Source organism: Phalacrocorax aristotelis, chromosome 14 (assembly GCF_949628215.1).
Source record: "Phalacrocorax aristotelis chromosome 14, bGulAri2.1, whole genome shotgun sequence".
In the NCBI taxonomy this organism is placed as follows: Eukaryota; Metazoa; Chordata; class Aves; order Suliformes; family Phalacrocoracidae; genus Phalacrocorax; species Phalacrocorax aristotelis.
The window spans coordinates 7,731,202-7,755,049 of record NC_134289.1 but is presented as its reverse complement, the minus strand read 5'-3'; the positions used below and the strand labels follow the sequence as shown (position 1 = coordinate 7,755,049).

Here is a 23,848-nt window from a genome sequence, read left to right as displayed (position 1 = left end):
AAACAAGAAGTGAAATGCAGATTCTTCAGCTGAAGGGACTAGCGGCCTGCTTATCTTTTCTAGGCATTTCTCACTCCTTAGCAGCAACATTTCAGAGTTGAATTTAGGACTGAAGTTAGTTTCTCACAGAAATTCCCACCTTCTGTAGATACCCTGCCCAAGGCAACAGTGAGAGTGAACACAGAAAATGAAGTAACACCTCATTCCACCTTTGTGGAATAGACAAGCCACAGGAATTGACACTAGAGCTAGAGGCATTATCTTTATATCCCTCTAGAAGTCCTTCCCTTCCCTAGAAACAACTTTGCTGCTTATCCGTAAGCATTTTAGTGGCAAAGACCATATCAGCCTTCCTTAACTGCCATGTTTCATGCAGCTACAACTAAAAAATCTTCTCACCATCTTTTTTATTGTCTTTACCCTGACTTTCTCCAAGGCAGGCCCTTATGGTCTCCACACATAGCTCTATTTGTGAGCCCTACACATAACAGCCTTATCGCACAATGAAACAAAACTCCACTGCGCACTAGCACACACAGGGCTCTCCAACTGTGTAAATACCTATTTACGTGATACTGCATCATCCATAACTGTTCATTTGCTTCCTCAGTACTGACGGCAGATCAGAAGTTATTTGCAGCTTCTTTCAGAATATCCCTTTCAAAAAAAAAATCTGGTTTATCTGATCATAAACTCAGAGCTTGCTTTGGTTTTATTCCACTGAGATCTCATACACTTCAACCAGCCGTTCTCTGCTTTGCCCTCATTAAAATCCACAGACGTGGCCTCCACGGATACACTGAATCCTTCTCACTCTCAGACAGACACACAAAGCTCTTCCCCAGCTCATTCATAATTCTTTTTCAGAAATCATTAATTATTTACATTATTGTCCTATCAAAGGCCACATTGAGACTCTCCTGCTTGCTGAGAGATTTTTTTAATTGTTATGCTCTAAAGTCAGACCAGTTGTTTGAAGAGCGTAAACAGATAGAAATGTAGTTAAACCTGATTTTCATCATTACTAAAGCATAAGCCTAAAAGTTCCACTCCACAGAAAAAAATGTTCTTGGCCTCCATCCCCCTGCCCCTCAATCTTATTTCCGTTCTCTGGGTTTGAAGATAGTTGGGACCACAAAAGAAAGGTTCTGATCTTAATTACCATTGTGCTGCCTGATTACAACTCCAAATTATATACATCTTCCCTACCATGGTAGTGGAGGCAGACTTTCTATTTCTGTGATGATGATCTGCTCTCAGAAGAATACAGCAGATAAACCTTACTGAGTCTTGAAAAGCTCACAGCTGAAAAGAGAGCTGGCTTTGTGTGATTCTTACCCTGTATGCCTGCACCAGAGAGCATCAGTTCTGGCTGTGGCAGCGCAATTCCTTCTTTCTCCCATCTGCTCCTCACCCAGGCAGGCAGTACCTGAACTAATGCTCACCCAGACAGCAAGCACACTATGGTGCTGTCTGCAGGACATGCAGTAAGGTCACAGTAAGCTGAGGGAAACTAAAGCCAGCTGGAAAAAAGAGTAATTCAGTGAGGGATGTACTTATATGGTCTAATTCTCCAAGGTGGGGAACTTCCTTTAAACATGGAGGAAGGGGAGGAGCAGGTGGTTGGTGTCACAGGTTGGCAGGCGATACAATCGCAGTGCAAACCAGGCCCAGAAGGAATGAAGACGAGACCATGTGGAACGCTGGGCTCTCTGGACGGCTCCTCGGGGCCAACACGTAGAAGGCCATATGTGATCTGGCCTAGGAGCCTCTTCTGCTATGGACAAGTCACTCCTCTAACACAAAGACACTAGAGAAAGCTCAAGGACAACTCAGCCCAATTTTTATCTCAGATCCACACCAGCTTCACCTTTGGGTTGTTCAGTAGCCTAAGTTGATCCAGTCTTTTTTTTCTCCACCAGTTATTCTGTTTCTTTTTTTTAATATTATTACTGAACTAACAATATTGCAGAATTTTACCCTCTCAACCTAGTTAAGAGCTTCCCTTTACTAGCCTATCATCTCCATGTATTGGTGTCATATTTCTGTAAATCACACATTTTCTGTACATCTGCCCAAAATCTCTTTAACGTCGAGGGATTATGTGGAAGCAAACTAACTGCTTATAAAGACGTTGTTTCTGCTTTGTTTAATATGGTCTTACTTCAAACTTCTGCTGTTAAAAGTTCAAATACTGGAAAAAGTTTGAGTAAAAGAAAGAGCAGGACCTTAGTCCACTGTTGTAATCTTTACTATGACACACCTCGCTTACTGTGCATTACATGGTTGAACAGACAGTAGAAATTTTACTTCCCATTGATACCTAAACCAACATTTCCTCTCAGCATGTTTTCAAACCTTTAATGTTCCAGAATCCATAGTAAATGTAAGTGTTTTGCCCTTCCTACTTCAGTTTAGACAAGCATTCTTCTTCTGGGGTCTCCCTTGGAGATAAAGGAATTTTTTCCTGTACTGATTCCATAGACAAAAGTAATGGATGGCGTGGTGTAAATACTTTTAACTAAGTACAAATGTCAGCATTTGGTGAGAAGTTGACAATCGGGTTCTAAAAGAAGACTATGACTGCCCTTCACCCTACCTTAGGAGCACCCACAACAACTCAGTGAACAGCTGCTAAACAGAAGTGTATGTACTAAAGCTCCAGTTTCCTATGCTCCCCAAGCAGGGAAAAGTTTTGTCCTTTTCTCATTCTTCTCTTCCGAGAGCTGCAAAAGAGCTGGGCAGGGTTCAGCTCACTGCTTCTCCCTCAGACATTCTCAACAACTGTAAGGAGCTGAAGCGGCTCTCTGTCTTCATCCTCCTGCTAGTCACTTTGGAGACACATCCTTCTTCATAACCAGCTCCTCTTGTAGCTGGTTCTCTACATGCATTTGCACTCTGTACCGACTGCAAATTTCATTCACGTAATGCAGAGAACCATTAATAATTTAAGGTTAAAAAGGAACCTAAGGGCAGGAATATTCCAGTTTTGCTCATGCGATAGACGTTACTTTGCTACTACATCAACTCAGGTTATCTTTGTGCATGCTACGTTAATTCAGTAAATTGCTTTTCAAACAAAGCGCGTTCAGAAAGCACCTGGAGAATCTATATAAGAGGAAACTTTAATTTTTATGGTGAATGTGCCAGATCAATACCCAGAAAGGGAAATGCAAATAGATTTTAGTTTTGTACATCGAGTTTTCAAAAAGACAGGGTAGCCAGGATAAACCGTATAAAGAAGCCCTCTGCTCGGACAAGTAAAAGTCATATCAGGTGTAGCGCTACATACCCCAGCTCACTGTTTACACCGCGTTCAACCGCAGAAATGATAAATAGGTGTAACGGTATTTAACAGCCCGGTAGCGCAGCAGCGGGACCGCCGGCACGCCCACGGGAGCTGTCACAGCGCTTTCGGCCGTGCCGGGGAAGGCAGCGGGACCCCAGGTCGGGCCAGGCGGTGCCGGCTCTCCCCCGGCGGCGGGACGCGCGGCCCGAAGGGGCCGGGGGCTCCTGTCAGGAGCTGCCCTGGAAGAGAGGCGGCGGCCGGACTCCCCCTGCCCGCCGGCCCGCCCCCAGCCTCGCCGTGCCTCCGCCGCTGCTTCCTCCGCGGCAGCTTCCCGCTCCCCCCGGGGCCGGCCGGGCTTGTCACCCCCGGCCCGGCGGGTCACCCGCCCTCCCGACGCGCCCGGCCTGGCAAGCGTCCCGGGCAGCGCCTGGCGGCGGCGGCTGCCTCTCTGCCTGCCCGCCTCCCTCCCTGCCCGCCCGCCGGGGCCGCGCACCTCACCTGAGCGCGGAGCGGGACCCGCTGGGGACAGGGTCGAAGCGCCAGCCGCCTCCCGCAGCGCTCTGCCCGCCGCGGCGCGGCCCGCCTCCTCAGCGCCGCGCTGCGCTGCGGTCCGCCCTGCCCTGCCCTGCCCTGCCCGGCCCGGCTCGGCGCGGCGCGGCGGGGAGCGGAGCGGCCGGCCCGCCCCAGCCAGCCCAGCCAGCGCCCCCCCCCCCCCCCCCCCCCTCCCCGGGGCGGGCTGCGGCGCGTGAGCGCGCTCCAGCACGCGGGTGCCGTTGCGGCCGTTACGACCGTTACGGCCGTTACCAGAGGCGCGCGGCGGGGGGGGAGGAAGGGGGCGGGGCGGCGCTGCCCTCTGCGGTGGCGCCGCTCAGGTGAGGTGCGACGGCTCCGCGGCCCCGGCGCGGGTGTCGCGGTGGCCCCTGCGGGACGTTTCGCCCCCTCGGGCAGGCGGCGGGGAGCGGCGCGCCGCCCTTCCTGCCCTCAGAGAGCTGGCTGCCAGGATCCGAGAGGCTGCCGGCCAGGGAATCCTGCGAGGTGCCTTGTTCCCCCCGCCGGTGTGACTAGCATGGACATCCGCCCTGTGTAAGCACACGCGTGATGAAATGTTGAATCCGATGGCGGGTCCGGGGTCTGTATCCTTCCGTGTTTAACGTTTCTGCCTGCGGGGCAAATCACGCTGCACTGTTGACCTCGGTTTCCTCACAAAGAATTTTCATAGAATCATAGAATGTCCTGAGTTTGAAGGGACCCACAAGGATCATCGAGTCCACTCCTGTCCCTGCACAGGACAGCCCCAAACTCACACCATGTCTGTGAGGGTGTTGTGTTGTCCAACTGCTTCTTGAATACCGCCAGGCTGGTGCCGTGATGCCCCCCTGGGGAGCCTGTTCCAGGGCTCCACCACCCTCTCGGGGAATATGAATCGATTCATGCTGAATCGTAGCTAAAAAGCAATGTTAAGCCCGTTTTCCTACCAGGATGTTTCCCATTATAGTGTCCTCAGGGTGTCTGACCTCTCTATCAAAAATGCACTAAGAGAACTCTTTAAAGAGAACAATAGCGGGAAGACATAAGTAATCCAGCACCGTGTGGTATTTATAAGGGTTGTAGAGTATATTGCTGAAGTGCTTAGGTAAAGTTTGGGGAATGGCCCAGTAGCCAGCTATTAAAGGAACTCTCTGCTTACTCGGTGTCTTGTACATGATTTTCCACTCTGGGTCATTCTGTTTGTGGCTTCAGGAGGCGTGTGGAGACCGGGTGCTCAGCCTTTGTGCAGTTGCCAGTGCTACATGTCACTCAGCAGTGACATTTAATGTTTGTTATGGGAAGTTTCTGACAGCATAGCTCTTCTAGGCTAAAGAAAAAGTGATACAGGGCCTAAAGACTGTGGGAGCTGGCAGTATTGCAGGTAAAGGCAGGCTGGGCTTGCTGACAAAGTGCTCTCCTATTTGAATAGCTGAGATCAGGCTTCCTGTTTAGAGCAAATGAATCTAGCCCCCAGATCATGAAAACCAGAACAAAAGCAGCGTTTGCTGAATTTTCTTTCTTCATTTGATGATTTTTATTTCATGTGCTTTCCTGTGGAGTCATGAAGGCCTGAAATTTACCGACTGTACACACGCGTACTGTATCCATACATGCTGAATCAGTGTGCTGAGCTGTGCAGTAGGGTGAATTAGCAGGTGTGGAACTCCATGCTGCCGTAGATAGGTTGCCTTCAGCACATCTATTGTCATGTTAAAGAACTGTCAAGCACTGGCATACCCTGCGCTTTAACTTTGTAAAAGAAATGTGGGAGGATAATCACAGGATTCCAGGAGCTGGGCCTTTAAAATAAATGACACTTGGTATTGTGAGCCCCTCGTTAAGGAAACAAAAGAAAAAGTGTTAACAACTTGGCTAAATTTTGGATTTTTTAATAAATCCTGAAAGTGAACAACCTTTGTTGTGTGTGCGGTACTGAGGGCAAAGAAAGATTGCTGGGTCATAGTTACTCCTGAGGAATGGAAGGATTATTTTGTTTGGGAAGAGTTTATTCAGAGTTCTGGTAAGTCATATTTAGAGTCCCAGTGAGGAAGGCTCCACAGTGCTTCCATAGCATTTGCGTGCAGAACTGTATAGTTGTGCAATTTCAATTGGTACAAACAGTCTAAATTCCTGTAACTTGTGCTGGAAACACACTATCATTTGCAAGGTGATTGGAGCAGACAGCTGAGCTCACAAGGTTATCATCTGCGTCTGTTCAGAAGACGGCCTCAAACCTTGTATTGGCTAACATTTTTAGCTCTGCTAAGTAAACCCACATGAGATAAATGTCAACCCACGTAACAGGTTATATAGTTTGCTTTAAATCAGATGTGTTTTGTGAACACTGAATGACTTGCTTCTATTTCATGTATTTCTCTTAGCACTTCAAAATGAATTTAGGTTGTGTGAAAGGTTCTTGACTGACAGTTTTGGAAATTGAACTCCCATGTTTAATCCCCAACTGGGTCCAGCACAAGCTAGCTTCTCAATGCTACCAGGGAGAAAGGTTTTCTAGGCTGAGGATAGTCCATTCACTTACTTTCTCATGGCAGCAAAGGCAGGGTTTCCTGTTTCTGCACTGCCCTAGAGTTACTGGGTCTAGGGTATTTTTGTTACTTTAAAACTATGCTTTGGATACTAAGACTGCGTGTTTAATTCAGAGAAAAGCAAGTATTTAGTAAGTCATCTGCTTTTTAAAGTGTGATTATTCTGTTTCAGCCTTAAATAAGGTAGGCAGTAGTATGGAAAACTAATGGTCTTTACAGCACACTTGCTCTGTTTCACCAGCTTTGATTTACTGTCTTTATTGATTTTTGCTAAACCACAACACAAACAATTTCATTTATGCTTTTAAGATGCAGCATCTTTTTGTGCAAAATTGCAGGTGTTGAAGCTGTAAGCAGAGATGGAGAGGGTGATGTTACCCTTCAAAGTGCACATGGAACAGATGAGGAGAAGTTGTGTAAGTTCTAGGCTTCCAGGAATGGATGCCAATGCATTTTATTAAATTTGCTCTTAAGAATAGTTGTTGGCTGACAGTTGTGTAATGTTTATGACAATATCTCTTGAACCCAGTCACAAGACAGACTGATACTAATCATTATGTCAAGACTCTGATTACATTGGTCCCCATTCACAGGAGATACTGTGGTGACAAAAATATTTATGGTTCTGAGTCTTTTCATTGCTGCACCATTGTGGATGAACTGCAGTTACATCATTCTCACTATAGTAGCTCCAGATGACTCATGTCTTCCATTATACACCTGAGTTCTTAAAGGATAATAGATCTGGGAGAGGTTTTTGTTCTGTAGAAAAGTGACACAAAATGTGTTCTGTGATGGTTGGTGCATTTATGCTCTTCAGCACCCACTTAACATATAGGATGGAGCTAGACTGCCTGAACTTTCTGGAAGTCCTAACACCTATTTTCAAACAGTACCTGGAAGTGTTTGATCTGTTGGTTATTAGAGCCGAGATCTTTGTGCTGCAGCGGAATCAGGAGTGTTGGTGCACTCAGTTCTGCTAAGTGAGCTGAGGTGACAAGGGAGGCCCTATGGGAGGTGGCGATGAGCAGGTCGGTGAAGTAATGTCCCTGGCCTTTCCAGCTAGGTCTGGAAGCCAATGGCTCATTATGCTGCAATTTATTGAGATGTGTTTTATATTTTACCCTCTGTTATCACAAATAGATGCTTTCAATATTTTACTCTCTATGGTCTTAGGGTTATGTGTGTGGTTACTGTAGCCCTTTGCTGCCACATCAGACAGAAACTGGCTTCAGATAGTGGTACTGCATTGCTGAGTATTCTCTGACTCTGCCCGCAGCCTCCAGCAGACTGTAGCCAGCTCTGTCTTACATTCCTATTCCCTGTCATTTGCTGTTAGGGCAGGTGGAACTCCTGTTCTCCACATCTCTGTGTGGCAAAGATTGTACTGGCCTTGTGGCTGCTGCTTTGTCCCAAGAGACATCAGAATCACAGTGATATAGATATTGAGGGCATTCAGAGCCTTTCTTAGAAGGCTTATAAGCTGTAAACAACAAACTGTTCCACAGTAGGGAGAGGTTTTATTTCCTTCCTACAAGGTTTTGGGAAGCCTACACCCAAAACACTGTACATAGTTCAGTGGGAGTTGTGAGCAGAGCAACAGCTGAATAAAACATCAGAACCTATAACCTTTTGCTGAAGGTTTACATCATCTTTATAGACTGTTATAAACATAATATTCTAAACACTGAAGCAATTACCACTGTGAAACACTTCATGTTGCTACTAGACAAATCTTCTGTCTAAGACTGGTGGAGGTTTGTCTGGGTAAAGATATTGGCTTGGGAACTACATGAGAGAGAAAGGATTTCACTGGCAAATTGGTGTAACAGTGAAATATTTTAGCCTGAGCAGAAATACTAGTTAGGTTGTGGAAATGCCAAATCTATAGTATACAAAAGTCATGCAGAGGGAGTGCATTCCTAATTTTGGCAAACCTACCTGAATCTCCCATTGCTTTGGGGTTCAGAAATAGCAGGAGTGAAATGACAACAGAATTCCAGAGGTCTAGTGGTTCTAACAAATAAACTCTGCTTTGACAGGCAGTTTCTGTTTATCCAGCATCACTCAAAGTGGTGTCCTCATACAGCTCCGTCTTTTTAAATAAAAAAGGTTGTAAGCAGGTTGGACAAACCTATGAATAATGCACTCCAAAGAACACTGGAAAGAACAATGATGCTATAGAAGGAGTGTAGAGAAGACAAACCTTTTCCCTCATTAATTTCCACAGTTTCATTAAGCATAGTCAGTGAATACATTTAGCCACACCCAACTAATCTTTTGGAAAGCACCAAATTCAGCAAGGAAAGATTGTATGACTTTATAATTAAAGAAAATTGATCTAGGCAAAAAGGGATCATGAAATAATGTAGAACGTTAAACTGCCTGAAGCTTATCCATCCACGTGTTCAGATGTAAAACAGAGAGAGAGCAAGAACTGACCAAAAATTCTTTTCCTATCCTTTTACATTGTAACTACAGAGCTCAGGGATGGATCTACTGTGGGGAAGGAGAAGGGACTAAGTTCCTCCATTTGTGCTGGGCTGCGTGCTCCTGCAACATTTGGTAGAAGGATTGTGGCCATATAGTCTTCCTCTGCCTAGCCTGAGTTGCAGAATGTAATCCCTGCTTGAAACCAAGGTGGATTGCAACAATGCATAGTGTGTGCGGTTGTTTGCTCTGTCAATACAGAAGATTTACACCAAAGGGGCTGCATTCCTAGCAAATCCTCAGTGTAACAAGCCAAGGCCTGCGATACCACTTGGACTTAGTTCTCAGCAACCTTTCACCATAACCTTTCACCACGCAGTGAATGTGGGATGCTACTGAACTAGAACAACAGAGTTTTACTCTGCTTTGGAAAGCATAAATGATCACAGGTAAGTAATGGAGAGCTGGCCCATAATGAATTAAATGCTGGTTAGCTAAAAGCATACATTGGATTTAATCAAATTACTTCTTTGCCAGCAGAAATTCTTCTGGTGACCATCAGTTTCAAAGAAAAAGATACAGTTTTATCACCCTTCCTAGGCTTAGCACAATTGAAATGTCAAATTGTTTTGTGTGCCTTCATTCCTAACCTTGAAGTCTGGGACCACTGAGGAAGATGAGAATGAGCACACTACCCCCAACCCATATCATCTAGGACCAACTCCTCTTGTGTAGTATGTGGGAGTCTCTCATAAGCATCACTGTCACATAGGCATAATTTTGTAGTGACTGTATACGTCAGTTCAAATGCTGGTTTCTGTAAAAGCACATACTGGAGCTGCCATGCTTACTGTCTCTCAATCCTCCATTTATCCTGTTCATAAGTTAGAACAAGCAGTTAAGGGTGTGAAATATGACTTTATTTCTATCCTCACAAATACTGTTCACAGTACCAAAGGACTTTGGCCAAAACAAGCCAGTCTGAATAATTACAGGAAAAACAGGGCCTTCTGATATCTCACATTATGATGTGCATGCAAAAATGGATACACACACATCTGAAATGGCAACACTGGCAATTTTGATAGTTCTCAAGCTGGTAATATATATTCTTGTAACTACATTTAGTTGTTGAGTGTTTGAACCTCATGTAAACATCCTTTTCCAGCCCTGGTAATAGGCTACCATCCATAAAAGGAAATTTAACTATAAATAGTATTTCTTCATGCTGTTTAATCTACTTACTCTCTGTTTTCACTTCTTTGTTCTGTCTCCCATTTATCAGCTAAAATAAAATGTAGGTGTTTATATAAAATTTTTCAACAGAAGTTTTTGCTTTTAAAAAGGCCTGAAAGCAAACCTCAGGCTTATGTAGTACTGTCTGCCATGGAGTGTAAGAATCGGGGTTCCTCAGAAGTCAAAGCCAACACAGCACAAAGCCAGCTCTGAGAAGGCAGAGGACCTGAGTGTTGAGTAGGCCTTCTCCTTTGCTGCATGTGTGGTTGGAATCCCTAGTTTGCTATTAGCTTATGAGACTTGACCAACAGAAGCGTTTGGTTGAGAAATCACCTTGCAGTGTATCACCAGGCTATGACCAGTGGAGACCAGAGCTGTCCTGCTGTAAATAAGTGTCTGCTACAATGCAGTTTCATTAAGCAGTCCTTGTGTCTGGATTCAGATTCTGACGGCTTTGTTCTAGCAAGATGGTGGATCAGATGAATGCCCCAAAATGGTCTGGATTTTAATGGTTTGTGGAGCTGGACAGCAGAGAGGATCAAGAGAGAGGGTTATGATTCTTGTGTTACCTCTACATTTGAAGATTGTGGTATACTGCATGAGAAAACTTTCAGATTTCCTCTGTGTGCTTTTCAAGAGGAAAGGTATTGAAAAGATGCCGGATACATTTCAATGAACATATTAAAATATAAGAAAATTTGAAAATACGGAGAAAAAGAAAGGGAAAACTGAGTATTACTCTCAAATTTTCAGATTTACATTTTAATGGAAATAATTATGTAAATAATGCCAAACTAGTATTTCATCTGCAGAGAAATTCACTGGGCTGGAAGCCTCTATGTCTTGACAGCCATAGAAAGGTTGTTTTCTGAATATATAAACAGCTCCTGTAAACATTGCATACAGTACTTGTAGATTAAAAAAGAAAAAGCATGAAGACATTTAGTACAGATAGAAAATTTTGGCAACCTTCTGCATTTTGTTACCAAGTACTTACTCTTTTCAGACTGAGCACATGTGCCACTAAACTCAAGAAAATTTTCCGTTGTCCTTAACGAGATCAATCCCTATCAAAGCTCCATCGGTCTTTCTAGATATTGATTGCTACTCTGCTAGAACTTCCAGGAAATACTGGAGTGTTTGAAGAATCATAGTTTGAAATATTCTAGGAAAATTCAGATACTTTGAAATCTGAGAAAGGCACAGACCAAGGTGGTGTAGGCAATGTTGTTGCTTGTTATTTGACTACCAGCTCTTAAGCAGGTGCACTGAAGTAAGCTTTCAACAGTTTGTAAAGAGTTAATGTACATGTTCACAAGTACTTAATATTTTGGTTCAGCCATTACAATTATAACTACTGATCACAATTCTTTGTCCATGAAATGTTTAAAATGTGTATTAATCATTCACTGAACTTTTGATTATTTGTAATCAATTATTTGTAATTTCAGAAACTATAAACTATTTTGATTTTCTTTTAAGGATTCTATAAATTTAGTGATAAATTTCTGAAATATTTTGTCCCTTCAATTATAGCTTGTTATGAAGAACACCTTTAATTTCTCTGTTCTTTGTCCAGTAGACCTCCAAGCACAAGTGTTGCCATTTGACTGACATACACAGTTTAGAAGTATTTCCTAATGACTCACCAACCTGAGTTTTGAAAAATTCTTGACAACTTCTGAAAAAAAATTCTTGATGGTATTTCCATGTTCTGAAAATGCAGATGTTTATGATGTGACTCACTATTTCTACCCTGGAACTTGTCAGTTGTCAGGGTGAACACAGTTCACTAGCACTAAAAAGGATCAGTTGATGCTTGTGTCTCTCAACACAAGTATGCACTTTTTTGTTCAGTTGGGACTGTACACAAAACCACTAGTCAATGTACAGAAGATACAGGGGAAACTGAAGAATCAAATTATAAAACAGCAAAATAATCTAAAAGCAGAGTCCTGCCAGATTAGATGGCAGCAACTAGAGTTGCTAAGAGAAGTAGTTACAAGTTATCTGCATAAACCCCAGTTATGCCAATTTCCTTAAATAAAACTTCTGGGACACAAGGCCAGCGGCAGGGTTAAAGCTGCCAGTGAATCTTCAACAAACAGTCAGACTTCCAGCTTCAGGGATGAAGGCCTGGCAACCCTGATACTACAGTCACCAGCAGAGCCTACAGGGCACCAAGATTCAGATCTATCAAAAGGGATTTTTTGAACTTGCAGCTGTGCAGTGACATGCACTTTCCCTACCCTGTACTAGGAAGGAGCACTTCTGCAGGGTCTTATTTGAAGACTACTCTTTTCATCAGCAGGTCATAGATCATGCTACTGGTAGCAAATTGGTTACAAGGACCTACCCTAGCAAGTAAGTCATAGATAGGAAATCGGTGTCAGTACTTCTGACTATAGAAAGTTTCCTTCCTTTCCACCCCTGAATCTATTCTGGCTCTTTGAAAGATAATATGGCAATCTGTCCTGTCATCTGTTCTATCACATCACCTATACCGTTACATATTATGGCTCCAAAGAACAGAAAATGCAGTGGAAAAACTTGACAAAATCCATAGTTAAAAGCCAGGTTATTTTTAAATATTCGGTTTGTTTCATGGAAAATATGACTTTTTTATTTCTTAGGCTGAAGTCAATCTCTGAGGTAAAAGAAGCTGTAGGCTTAGTGACATGATTGCCTTTCTGAATTATTTGGCAAAGGCATTAGTATTTTGGTATTAATCTGGGCCATTAGAAAGAGAACTAAGTACTAGTTTGTTATTGGCCAGTGTAAAATGGATTAATAAAGCACAAGCGTTCATCTGAAAACATTTTAGTTCTTAGGCTGTATTTCTGAGCTTTCAAGCGCTCTTGTTAATTATTCATTGAAAATTGATCCTGCTGGGAATTAAAAGCAAAGAGCACTGCTAACTGGATAGTGAGAAAAATATGGATTTGTATCTACTTTTTAGTAGCAGAATGAGGCAATGAAAGTGAAAAAGCCTACAGCACAAATTGGTGGAAATCTGAGAAATTCTGCAGCATGGGGGTTTTTTGTCTGGAACAAGTATCTCTGGTAAACTCAATGTCTTCAGTAGTTGCTGCATCACATGCCTGGAGAACAGAGCTGTCATTTTTGCAACTAGAAGGCTACCAGGAAAGGACGTAAGTGAGCACTTTTGTGGATCTGCCAGGGCACCTTGTCTAGTTTATGTCTCTCTCCTGAACTACTAATAGGTCTGTGAGTACTAGAACTGAGGAAGATCCAGTTTCACATTTGCATCTTCTGGGGTTCTAATAGTGTCTGCACCATGACCAGAATTTCCCCTGAAGTTGGGATATTCATTGGCTGAAACGGGCTAGATATTAGGATGGGACAGGGTATGTGCATATAAAGTGTCATGCCATAAGGACAATAGTTTTTTAAGGGGTTCTTTTCTTACTCGCCTGGTTTTCTATAAAATATGCTGTGTCTTACTTCTCTGCTGTGTAATAGATTGGGGCTTCTGAGCTAAAGCCTTTTTTTTTTTTTTTTGTCCCCTGGTAAAATGCTGCAGCAGCAGCAGCCTGCCAAATAGTTTAGGTATCAATAAGGGTATTGCCACAGGCTCAGATTGCCAGTAGCTCAAATGCTGTTTTCAGCCAATGTGGTTGAATTGCTTTTGGTTCTGGGGCAGCGTAGGCTTCCTGGGTATGCATGGTGCTGATCTCCTGTCCGTGTTCTGTGGGAATAACTGGCCCATTCTTAGGGCCTTTATTTATGCTCATGCACAATTACAGACATTGTCTCAGGCCTAACAGATTTAGCAGGACAGCTTCCTTAAGGAAAGGCTTACCAATATGAATAAATTAAATATACTGAGTTTGTGAGAACTTGACCCAGACTTTACAAATGAGGTGTGATAAAGCCACTGTGTGTTGAAGGTAAAATAAGGTGTATCATAAACAAGGACTTTGCTGTTTAGCAACGCCCGCATATATGGAATGTCTCAGTTCAGTTCGTTTTAAGCCTGGAAGTACAGTGCTGCCCCACTGTTCGCCTTTCCCCTACCTGCAAATCGTAGGGTGACTGTTTGAAGAAGATCATGTGTCTCAGAGTGTACGGGTGAATGGAAGGTTAAACATTCTGACTGGCATTCAGGTGAGTCTTGTGCAATCAATCCCAGTGATACCATACTCAGTCAAAAGAGTTGACAGTCAGCAGGAGAACAAAAGGGAGGGGGAAGGTGAAGGGGTGGCTCTCAAATGTCTTCTAATGTTGCATTAGGAAAAAAAGACCTGGACTTTTATTCTTAGCTGCAGCTGGGTCCCTAGCAGGTATGAGGATGTGCTGAGTATTTGCCCCAGTGTTCAGAAAGGCAAGAGAAAGGGCTGGAACCCAGAACACCTCTGTTCACACACTTCCTGAGGTGGCAGGCAGGTGGGCAGAGCTGGGACCTTGGTTGTCATGTAAAACAGTGACTGTTTCTTTGCATGGTGATAGAAGGGCCACATATATTTGCTTTATGCATTTTGTACTTGTGTAGCAAAGCAAGAGAGTTTAACAAGTAAGAAAATCTGATCCTTTGTCTGCAGTAAGATGCTGAAATGTGTAAAAGATTTTGATGTCCATAAATACACAAGATAGACAATGCTTAGATTGTCCAAAGATGACGACAAGGGTGACTTAGAGATTCTTTTCAGCACGGAATTCTGGGTTTAATGAGCCAGTTCTACAAAATGATATCCACATGTGTCATTGTACAGAGGTTAAAAGAAACTAGTTTAAACCTTAAGTTGAGAGGCTGAGGATCTCTTTGCATTCTTTATCAGTTCCTGTTTCAGTCAGTGAAGTGCTCCAGAATATTGGTAGCCACATAATGGTTTGCACAAAGTTCATATTCTTGCCATTACGTTTGGAAATAATTTTTTTTTTAATACAATTTTGTATACAATGTTCCTGAGAAGCACTCAGTCAAGTGCATTTCCAATTGCAAGTTCATCCACAAACCACATTTGCTGGCTTACTATCAAGGTTTTCTTGTGGTGCTAGAACATTGGTTTTCCTGAAATGATTGGGCTTCACCCAATTTCTGTTCTTTCTGGCTGTCCTTCATGTAAAATTGGGAAGCAATATCCCTTTTTGTAGTCTTGTACATCCAAGGTATATAGGTGAATGCCAATTTCTTCTCTCTTGGAGTTAGTGATATTAGTGATATTGTCTTGAATGTCTAGGCTATCCCATATGATAAAGAAATGTCTGTTATCAGGGGACTGGAATTTCATGTCATGTCATTATATAGAAGATACCTAGGTATAAATTCTTTCTTTTGGGCATCTGGAATATAAGACGTTTGTGCAACTGGGCAGTTACACATTAAAAACAGTGTGGTAGAAAGGAACAGATCAAGTAGTTTTCTACAACTAATGTTTACAAATGTATACCTGGTTGAAAAAAAAAATCTTTCTGAGAGGATGTAGTGGAGGGAGTTAACAGAAGAGGCATGGGACATGGAATCCTCCATAAGCCTTTGGATGGGTTCCAGGGCTGATTTATAATCTGAGGAGAGGTGGGACATAGAAGCAATGAGACAGCCATGGGTGGCAATGCATTCCTAGGCAGTTCTGCAGTTCTGTACAAGGAGTAAGAGATACAAAAAGAAAGGCATGCAGGCAAAGGGATGTATAATCTGGCACATTATCTTTTTGGGAGTGAAGGGTAGCCTGTGTCTCCTTTCCTTTCCAGTTTGCCGCAGCAGAGAGTGCAGCTACCTGAGTACTTTTGCCTTCACAACTGACAGACAGTTACTGAGAGAACAGTCTGGCTTCAAGGTCATTGCACACCAGATGCTGGGGAAATGTAAATACAGTTTATCTTAGAAAGACAGTAAAGGTTGTTTGCACCCCTCAACCTGCCCTGCCCCTCCCCACCCTCCAGTAAACAACATACCTTTTTAGTACCACGTACCATCACAGAGGGAGATCTTTGATTAAATTTTTTATTTTGTTGCACAAAATGACTGGGTGCAGCACAGCAGAAAGCAGATATAAACTAGGGAAAAAACATAATCCTCCTCTGTATAGCTCTAGTGACATCTGCTATAGTGTTGCTATATCATGATTCTAAGGCAGCTTTATGAAAAGTTCTGTCTACTCCAATGGACACAGTAAGGGAGAGAGTTTCCTCTAAATACAGAAGCTTCCAGCCACTAATAAAGGTATCCTATGTGGAATTTAATTTAGGGTTTCATAGCCATCAGTTTCCTTACATCTGCCTCTTCCCGTACAATCATTAAAACACATGTGTTTTGCAGATGCTGGCAGGGTTTTCAAATGCCTAATGCAAAATGGAAAAGGACATTTGCCCTTAATGTAAACAATCTATCTTCTTGGAATAAAGTACTTTTTCCAAGATTTATCTGCACATTGCTTTTAGTGGCACTCATGCTGCTTTCTTTCTGAAAAGTGTGGAACACCTGCTTTTTGAAAACCCAGTCTATTCAAGATGGCTCAAATCTGACATCCCAAAATCAAGGTACTCTTCAGAATCCTGCCTATTGTCTTTATTCAGCCCAGGTGACCGCACGTTGTACCACAGGGAATTTCCTTATCATGAATTTCTGGTTAAGTCTTAAATCTCTTTCAGGCAGAGCTGTTATTATTGTTCTATTCCATATTAAAATGCAAAACCACATTAGCCAAACCTAAGGCAGTGCTCATGAATCCAGAATGAACATGGCAGTTTGACTCCATAAGCTTGAAATTACATTCTAAATCCAATTTTTCCCAAATGGTACTCTATAAAACAGCATGTAATTTCCTTACTTACACATCTTGTACTTTGTGATTCCAGGCAGAAATAACGTTACCTGGAAAGAACCTACTTCAGAATAATGAGGAAAGGAACTATTGCAGTAATAGGTCAGAAAACACTTGTGGCTGTGGGGATCTCTTATCGACCTTAATTTTTTCTCAGCATTATTAATCTGGATAAAGCTAATTAAATATCTTAGATGCACTGGAGATATATAGAACACACACGTCTTGTACCTTTAGTAGCCTTACCTAGCTCCACACTTGCTTAATTACTGATACTAAAGTATAATCCTTAAGACTCACAAAGACCATTTTTACGCAAAATAGGGAATTACTTTGAGCCCAGAAGCAGAATGAGTGAAATACAGTCCTACTCCAATAAGCTACAGTTTTTGGGATCCATTGGGAATGGGAATGTCAGACTGAGAAGAAGATAGCTTATACTTTCCTTGAGATGCAGGTCTTTCATCTAATTATGTTAGGACTTCGGATGACCATCTTCTGTCTCTGCCATAGTGAACAGGCCATTTGAAAGAAGAATGCTGAATGTGGTCATATAATTTTCCTCCACCACAAAGCCTGGCTGTGTGATCCCGTGATACTGATACAATCATTAATTCCTGGCTGTGATTCTTAGGGTATATCCTATATGCCTGTCAGTTTTCGTATATGTACATACATGTTCTGTGTATGCCTGTATGGAATATCCTGCTGTATTCATTTGTGGTTCCACTACATACACTGTTATGGAGAAATAGACATGTGGTAAGATCACAACTACATTAAGCCTGGAAAGACTTAGGTCAGTGAACAGGCAGTGGAAAATGGAACTAAATAATAAGATCAGAATCTGGGTTTTGTGAAATATAGTGTGTACCTGCAGATGGCAAATTCAGCCAAAAAACCTACATTTAAAGTAATTATGTAAAGGAAAAATAGATCCACACACAGAGAATCAGTTGCTTCCTCGAAAAAAACACCAGCAATGCCACACTTTTCATGTGCAGATTTCTATCACTGTACTCTGGCTGTGCAGGTGTGCCATAAATCATTCCTGACAATCCCACATACTATGGTTAATATCAGCTGAGTATAAAGGAGATCTGTTATTTGGCAACTTGCACAAACATCGTGGCAGGGTAGTCCAGCCTGGTTGAGGCTGATAGAAAGCTCCACTCTGTGGCTGCAGAGCTGTGGCCATCTCAACGTCAGGCTGGTCACTAGCACACGTCATAGCAATGGCCCTTGGGATCCATACCAGCAGAGAGTGCACATTGCCTTCTCCCATCTGTGCCTCTTGCAATAAAAGAGGCCCTCATTGGAGGAGATGGTGAAAGAAGCTAGTCTGGCAGCTCCATTCTCTCTGAGAATTTCCTTTGTGCAACAAAGATCACTCACATAGTCAAATTCAGCAGACTGAAGGATGCTTTCAGCATCCCAGAGGACAAATTGATCAGTGACCCACTTCTCCCATTCCATTTGAATCCTTTATTGAGCCAGAATTCCTGATGCCAAGGGAATCCCTGGGGTCTGATAAATTTGGTGTGAAAAGAGATGTTTGAATTAAACACTTTACAGATCAAGAGGGCACAACAGCTCAAAACAACTTTGGCTATTCCTGCTTCCATTAAGAAGCTGTGGTTAGATTTGGAGTCTGCCTGCATGTTTTAAATGGAAAGATCTCCTTTCTCTGCTGTAGCGTAATGTTTAATACATCATTTATAGTAGGCATATAATGCATTGCCGATACTATGTGTAAATCACCTTTTGTATGCAGAGATAAATAAAAGAAGTTCCTACTCCCATCAGGCTTGTAATTCAAAGAGTGTCCAAAAACTAAGATCAAGAAAGATTTGCTGGCCTATGAGGAAAGTAGCTGTAGGAGTGTGTTCTCCACACATGGGGTGGGATCTGAGAATTTTTCATTTGTTTCAAATGAGGTAAGCGATAAAGCTTTGCATTTGTATTAGTGATGCCCATATTTACTGAATGGTACATTTACTGGGTTTATTTCCGATGGCAAATATTTGTGTCTTGTTATCGTAGCTCTGAAGCATGATTCATTCTCCCACAGTTCATCAACAACCCTCCATTTAAAAGGCCCCTGAAAGCCTCTGACACAACTGCTGCACTGAGGAAATTTTGTTTTTCTGTTCTCTACCACTGTTTGTAGTGTTCCCTAAAGCTTAACTCCACTGAGTGCAGACTGTTGCTTGTATGCTTAGGAGGTAGCTACAGTATTACGAATGTTACTACAAACTACTAATTTAGATGAAATCCTCAATCGTTCAAGTGCATTAGCAATCTTATGTATGAAAGTAGTCCCAGTTGAGTGAAAATAAGGTCATAAAAGGTAAGATAAAAGGTAAGAGTCTAGTGAGGTCACACATACAAAGTGAACGTGATCATGATCATGCACAACCCAGGCTTTGTCAGAAGTTCATTGTTCTGCCATCAAAAGCTATAAATGCATCCATAGTAGTTTTCTGCACCAAGCACTAACAAAGACAGACGTTTGGAAAAAATTTGGCTGGAAGGCCCATTCTTCGATTTGGGAATGTAAGAGATTACATCAGTTTGGAGGTTTCTGGTGATTACACTTAACACTTGGAAACCCAAAACTTAAAGGTTAATACCAAGTTATTAACGAATCACAAATGCTCATTGTTGTCAGGCTTCCCTGTGTATTGCTTACAGCTTCCTCTAATTCTTCAGGACTTACTCATGGATGACTTATAACTCACATTGGAACAAATACCATGTACAGTAAATTACGTAAGAAGATTGCACAAGGCGCCTCTCCCATGATGTAACTTACATTAAATTGTTAATCATAAACCTAAGTCTTCTCAGCCTTAAATAGCATATACAGCTGTTATACAGCCAGATGAAACATCATCTGATGAGTCTGGTGAAGTTGCTCTGCTCTTACTGACAGTTGTTGAAAGCCATACTCTGCACGTAAACCATAAAAATAAAAGTTTTGTGTATGGGAAGGATGTTGAATTTTTAAAAAGCTACTTTATTTTAGCAAGGACATGTTTTTATTTGGTCTTTCCTGGACACATGGCAAAACCTAACCCTAAGGGAAATAATTTACTACAGCTTAGTGCTGTGTTGTATTATTCTCTGACAAGATTTGTTTGCTATGTCAGTTTTAAAAGCAGTTTATAAACCAGTCATGTAGATCAAAACCAGAAAGCTAAAACGTTCTTAAACACTCATTGTGAGAGATGTTTTTTTCACTTAAAACAAATTCTCTTTCCTTTTTGTTAGCTTGACTAACACAAACTTTTACTATAACAATGACTGGGAAAAAAAAGGTAATCTTTCAAGCTGAAGTGGCGCATGTCAGCTGGAGCGTACCAATCCCATGGTGTTATTAATCATAAGCCAGTCTAGAAACAGTACTATGTTCTCTGCATGGGGTACACTAAATAGCTTGCAATTTCACTGGTTTTAGCCTAGCTTAGATTCTCCAGTGATATAAATCTTCAAGTAACGCCTATTTTGTTCCAAGAGGTATGTTTATCACAACATATCTTTTGTTTTATTGCATCTTTTTTCCACTCTTTTGACATTCTTGTCCTACTGTAGGTAGCTGTGATACCATGTTTATGGAAGGCAAATGAACAAACTGTGTATTGTTACAAACTACCATGCACATTACAGTACAATACTGCAGTGCCTTCCAGTATAGGGAATCATGAGAAATACATAGAGCAGTCTGGATCAATTCCTAACAACCTGTATGTGCTGATGTGAACCTCATTAGACAGTAACTGTTTCTGTATTTACTGGTATCATGACAAAAAAAATTTTTTTCTTCCCTTTAGATTCAGTGCTTATGCAAAAAAAATTTCAGATAAGGTTAAAGTGATTTAAAATTTTTCAGGCGTTTCTAGACAGATCTGTATATACTGGTTCACCCTCACTGATAGAGGGCTATCAATACATATTTGGGCTTCTCCAAAGCCAGCAGTACTTTTCTTTATGCTGGTCCGGAAGGGACCAGCTGTAATTGTAAAAGACTAGTACAGTGCACCGTCTTTATGCACAGTGGCTGTGCATGTTTTCTGCCATTGTCAGATGAGGAGCAAGGTTTGTATTGTGCATCATGCTAAACCTGTACTTTAGGCTGAGTGGAGGACTAATAGCTCCGACTGTTAAAGGGTGCTTCATATTATGATATTCTGTTACAGCCTCATAAGACAAGAAGACGTGCTGGATGTGGAGAAAAAAAAAAGGACTGGATTGACAAAATAACATTTCCTTAAATCTGTAAACCCCAGGTATTGGGGCTTGCCAGTGAAAATGAAATGAAGTGCAAAACTATTACACTTTTTTTTTATGATACTCATGACTACAACCGACCTGTTCCCATAATTCATGCACAGAATTATACTGAAGGAAATGAGCACCATGAGTGTCAGTGATTGGCATAACACCTTAAAAATGGAAGAGGAGAACTGAATTCCATTTTGGAGTGTAATGATTCTTTATTTGTGACTACTGTGCCTGTTTTGAGTTGCAAAGTATGATCTGAACAAGATGTTCGCATGCAAGATGTGAACGCACCCCTACAGAGTTTATACTGTGTAGGGGCCAGATTCTCCAGTCCAGGTGCTTCATGGTGCTTTGATGACAGCAAAGTTGCAGGTCAAAATTCTTTGCTACTGTGAATTTTCTAAAATGTCCCTTCACTTTCCGCAGTAGGTCTTCCCAAGCCATGCTCTTTATCCCACAGGTCTACAGGAACTAGTTTGAAGTAGTCCATGGACAAAATTTCTCTGGCTGTATTTCTCTGAAGGAGACTGGCAATAGCTGATGGAGCAGTAGATTCTTCATGAGGAGACACATACCTGCTCCTGTGCTTTGCGAGGCCCGGTAGAGAGCTTGGAATTGTCTCTGCTTTCAGGATGAGGATATGGGGAGTGCGATAAACCACCTCCTCCTCTGTGCTCACATAGCCTGGCAGAGAGTTGAGCACAGTTCCCTTTCTATGCTGGCAATACCCAAACTAGCTAAATTCAGAAAATAAGGATTTTATTGAGTAATTAAAAAGTCTTGTGCAACAAAAATGTTTTGAGAATCCGTTAGCAAGGGGACCAGCTTCCACAAGTTTTCTCTCAGCAGTTAACTATGGTTGAAACTTGCTGTTTCTCCTTTCTGTCTCCTGCTGAGTATTGAGTGTTTGCTAGCACACCCTCACCTGTCAGTCACTTGCCCAGGAGGCTTAGGCAGTGCTAAGTCAGACCTTAGCTTGCAAGTCCATGTCTAGAGTTGTCCTCTGTGTCCCAGCCCCCTTTGGCTGGCACTGGCACATTTTGCCTGAGGCTGCTGGTGGCCGAACTCTGTACTTGATGACATGGTGGAAAGAGACTTAAAATATTGCAGTAGGTGCAAAGGTCAACGTGTCACTGTTTATGCCAGTAATTACCTTATGTCAGTGTAGCGGTATGGCATGCCACGCTCTTTTCCTCTATTGCAGGCCATATATAGCCTGTTACACTTCGATCTGCTCAGCAAAACCAAATGGATTCCTTTTGTCTGTAAACAGCAGCTGGGTGAAAGGGAAGGGTAATGGGGCCTGAAGGTATTTGATGGATTGGTGTTAGCTTTGAATATATATTCTATTGAACATATATCGCTGACAAGATAACAACCCATATGTGTATTGCCAACATCAGCTTGGTCTGCACTTATTGCTTCTAGAGCGCAGTTGTGGTCTAGACCAGCCTGCTCTGATTTCACCTCAGGAGATGTGATTCTGTAAGGAAAATGTGACTAAACTGGTGTGTTGTGCCTTCCTCTCATCCTCTCATCACATGGGTTATTTCGAGCAAGACTCCCCTTGTTCTTGGCAAAAAAGACATATTCTTTGATGTGTAGCTTGCATGTCCTGTTACTTCCGAACACGGATCTTCACATTTAAGGAGTTCCAACTATGCAAATGGAGATGTTTTGTCATTCATCAGATGCAAAGCTGACTTAAAATGAGCATATGGAGGCATGTGAAAGACTTGTACTGCAATAAAGTGTGTTTGAGGGTCAAGGAGGACCAACTAATTTAGAATAAATACTTGCATTCTAAAACATCTATTCTTGAGCTGGGGCAAGTGTCCATGAAGCCTGAAAGATAGCACCATCTCATCCTACCTCATCCCACATTTTCTAAGCAAGTGGTCATGGTTCACATCTGCTTTATTTACCATCTGTTAGAGTTACTACATTCTTATCATATATTAGAAAAGAAACATATATTCAGACAAACATGTGGTTTTAAAACGGGATTGTAATTCCAGGGCCTTCAAACACTCACGTTGCAATGAGTAAAAGCAGACTTTCCTGATTCATTTTGCAGGGCAGAAAATGTTGTTACATGGCTTATACTGTATAAAATTATATACAGCAGTTCTTTCTTTGACTATTAAATCACATACTTAGTAACGAGCATAGATTGTGAATGTGAAATTCATAACTGTTACAGTAAAGTATAGAGTGTGAGACGTATTAAAATTCTTAGCATACCAAAGGGTGTGAACCAGATTTGGAAACCTGATAGTGGTTTTTAACGCCTCTTTTAAAATGAGGTAGATGCAGAATAATCTAACCAAGATGTATGTCCAAAGTACAGGATGAAATCTATTCTAAACCCAACTTCCTGCACTGAGGAACTGCACATCCCTGAAGCTGTCAAATAAAGCAAGGTACAGGCCAGGTTTCTTCTTCTTAGTGGGCAGAGAAAATGTGAGATATTTAAGGTTCTAACAGTATGCAAATGCTGTGTTTTTGCAAATCCTGCTTTAAAAGTAAGCATTGAAAGCAATTGCAAGTGCAGAGGTAAACATGCCATCTCATGTGCAATCCATTCACATCAAGTCAGCTGATTATAAGTAACTCTAAACATGCTTTTGCTTGTGGTGGAGAGCCAGACCTCGTGAAGGCTTTGTGTGGCTTTGTGGATTTGTAAATGCAAAGTGTTTGAAACCACTTCTAGTAACAGTGAGACTGCTGCAGGACACAAACACAAATTA

At 42.1% G+C, this 23,848-nt stretch overlaps 2 protein-coding genes across 3 annotated transcripts in view; one reads left to right on the top strand and one right to left on the bottom strand.

Moving 5' to 3' along the window:
• Positions 1 to 4,278, bottom strand: part of RHOBTB1 (Rho related BTB domain containing 1) — a 54,489-nt gene extending 50,211 nt beyond the window's left edge. The window contains exon 1 of the mRNA XM_075109602.1: positions 3,788 to 4,278. The gene's annotated coding sequence lies outside the window, so the exon portion shown is untranslated. The remainder of the gene's footprint in view (positions 1 to 3,787) is intronic.
• CABCOCO1 (ciliary associated calcium binding coiled-coil 1) overlaps positions 3,793 to 23,848 on the top strand; it is a 238,680-nt gene continuing 218,624 nt past the window's right edge. For both annotated transcript variants that reach the window (XM_075109607.1, XM_075109606.1), the window contains exons 1-2: positions 3,793 to 4,372; positions 6,702 to 6,779. In XM_075109607.1, the coding sequence (XP_074965708.1) occupies positions 6,723 to 6,779 (57 nt within the window). In that variant the 5' untranslated portion in view covers positions 3,793 to 4,372; positions 6,702 to 6,722. The remainder of the gene's footprint in view (positions 4,373 to 6,701; positions 6,780 to 23,848) is intronic.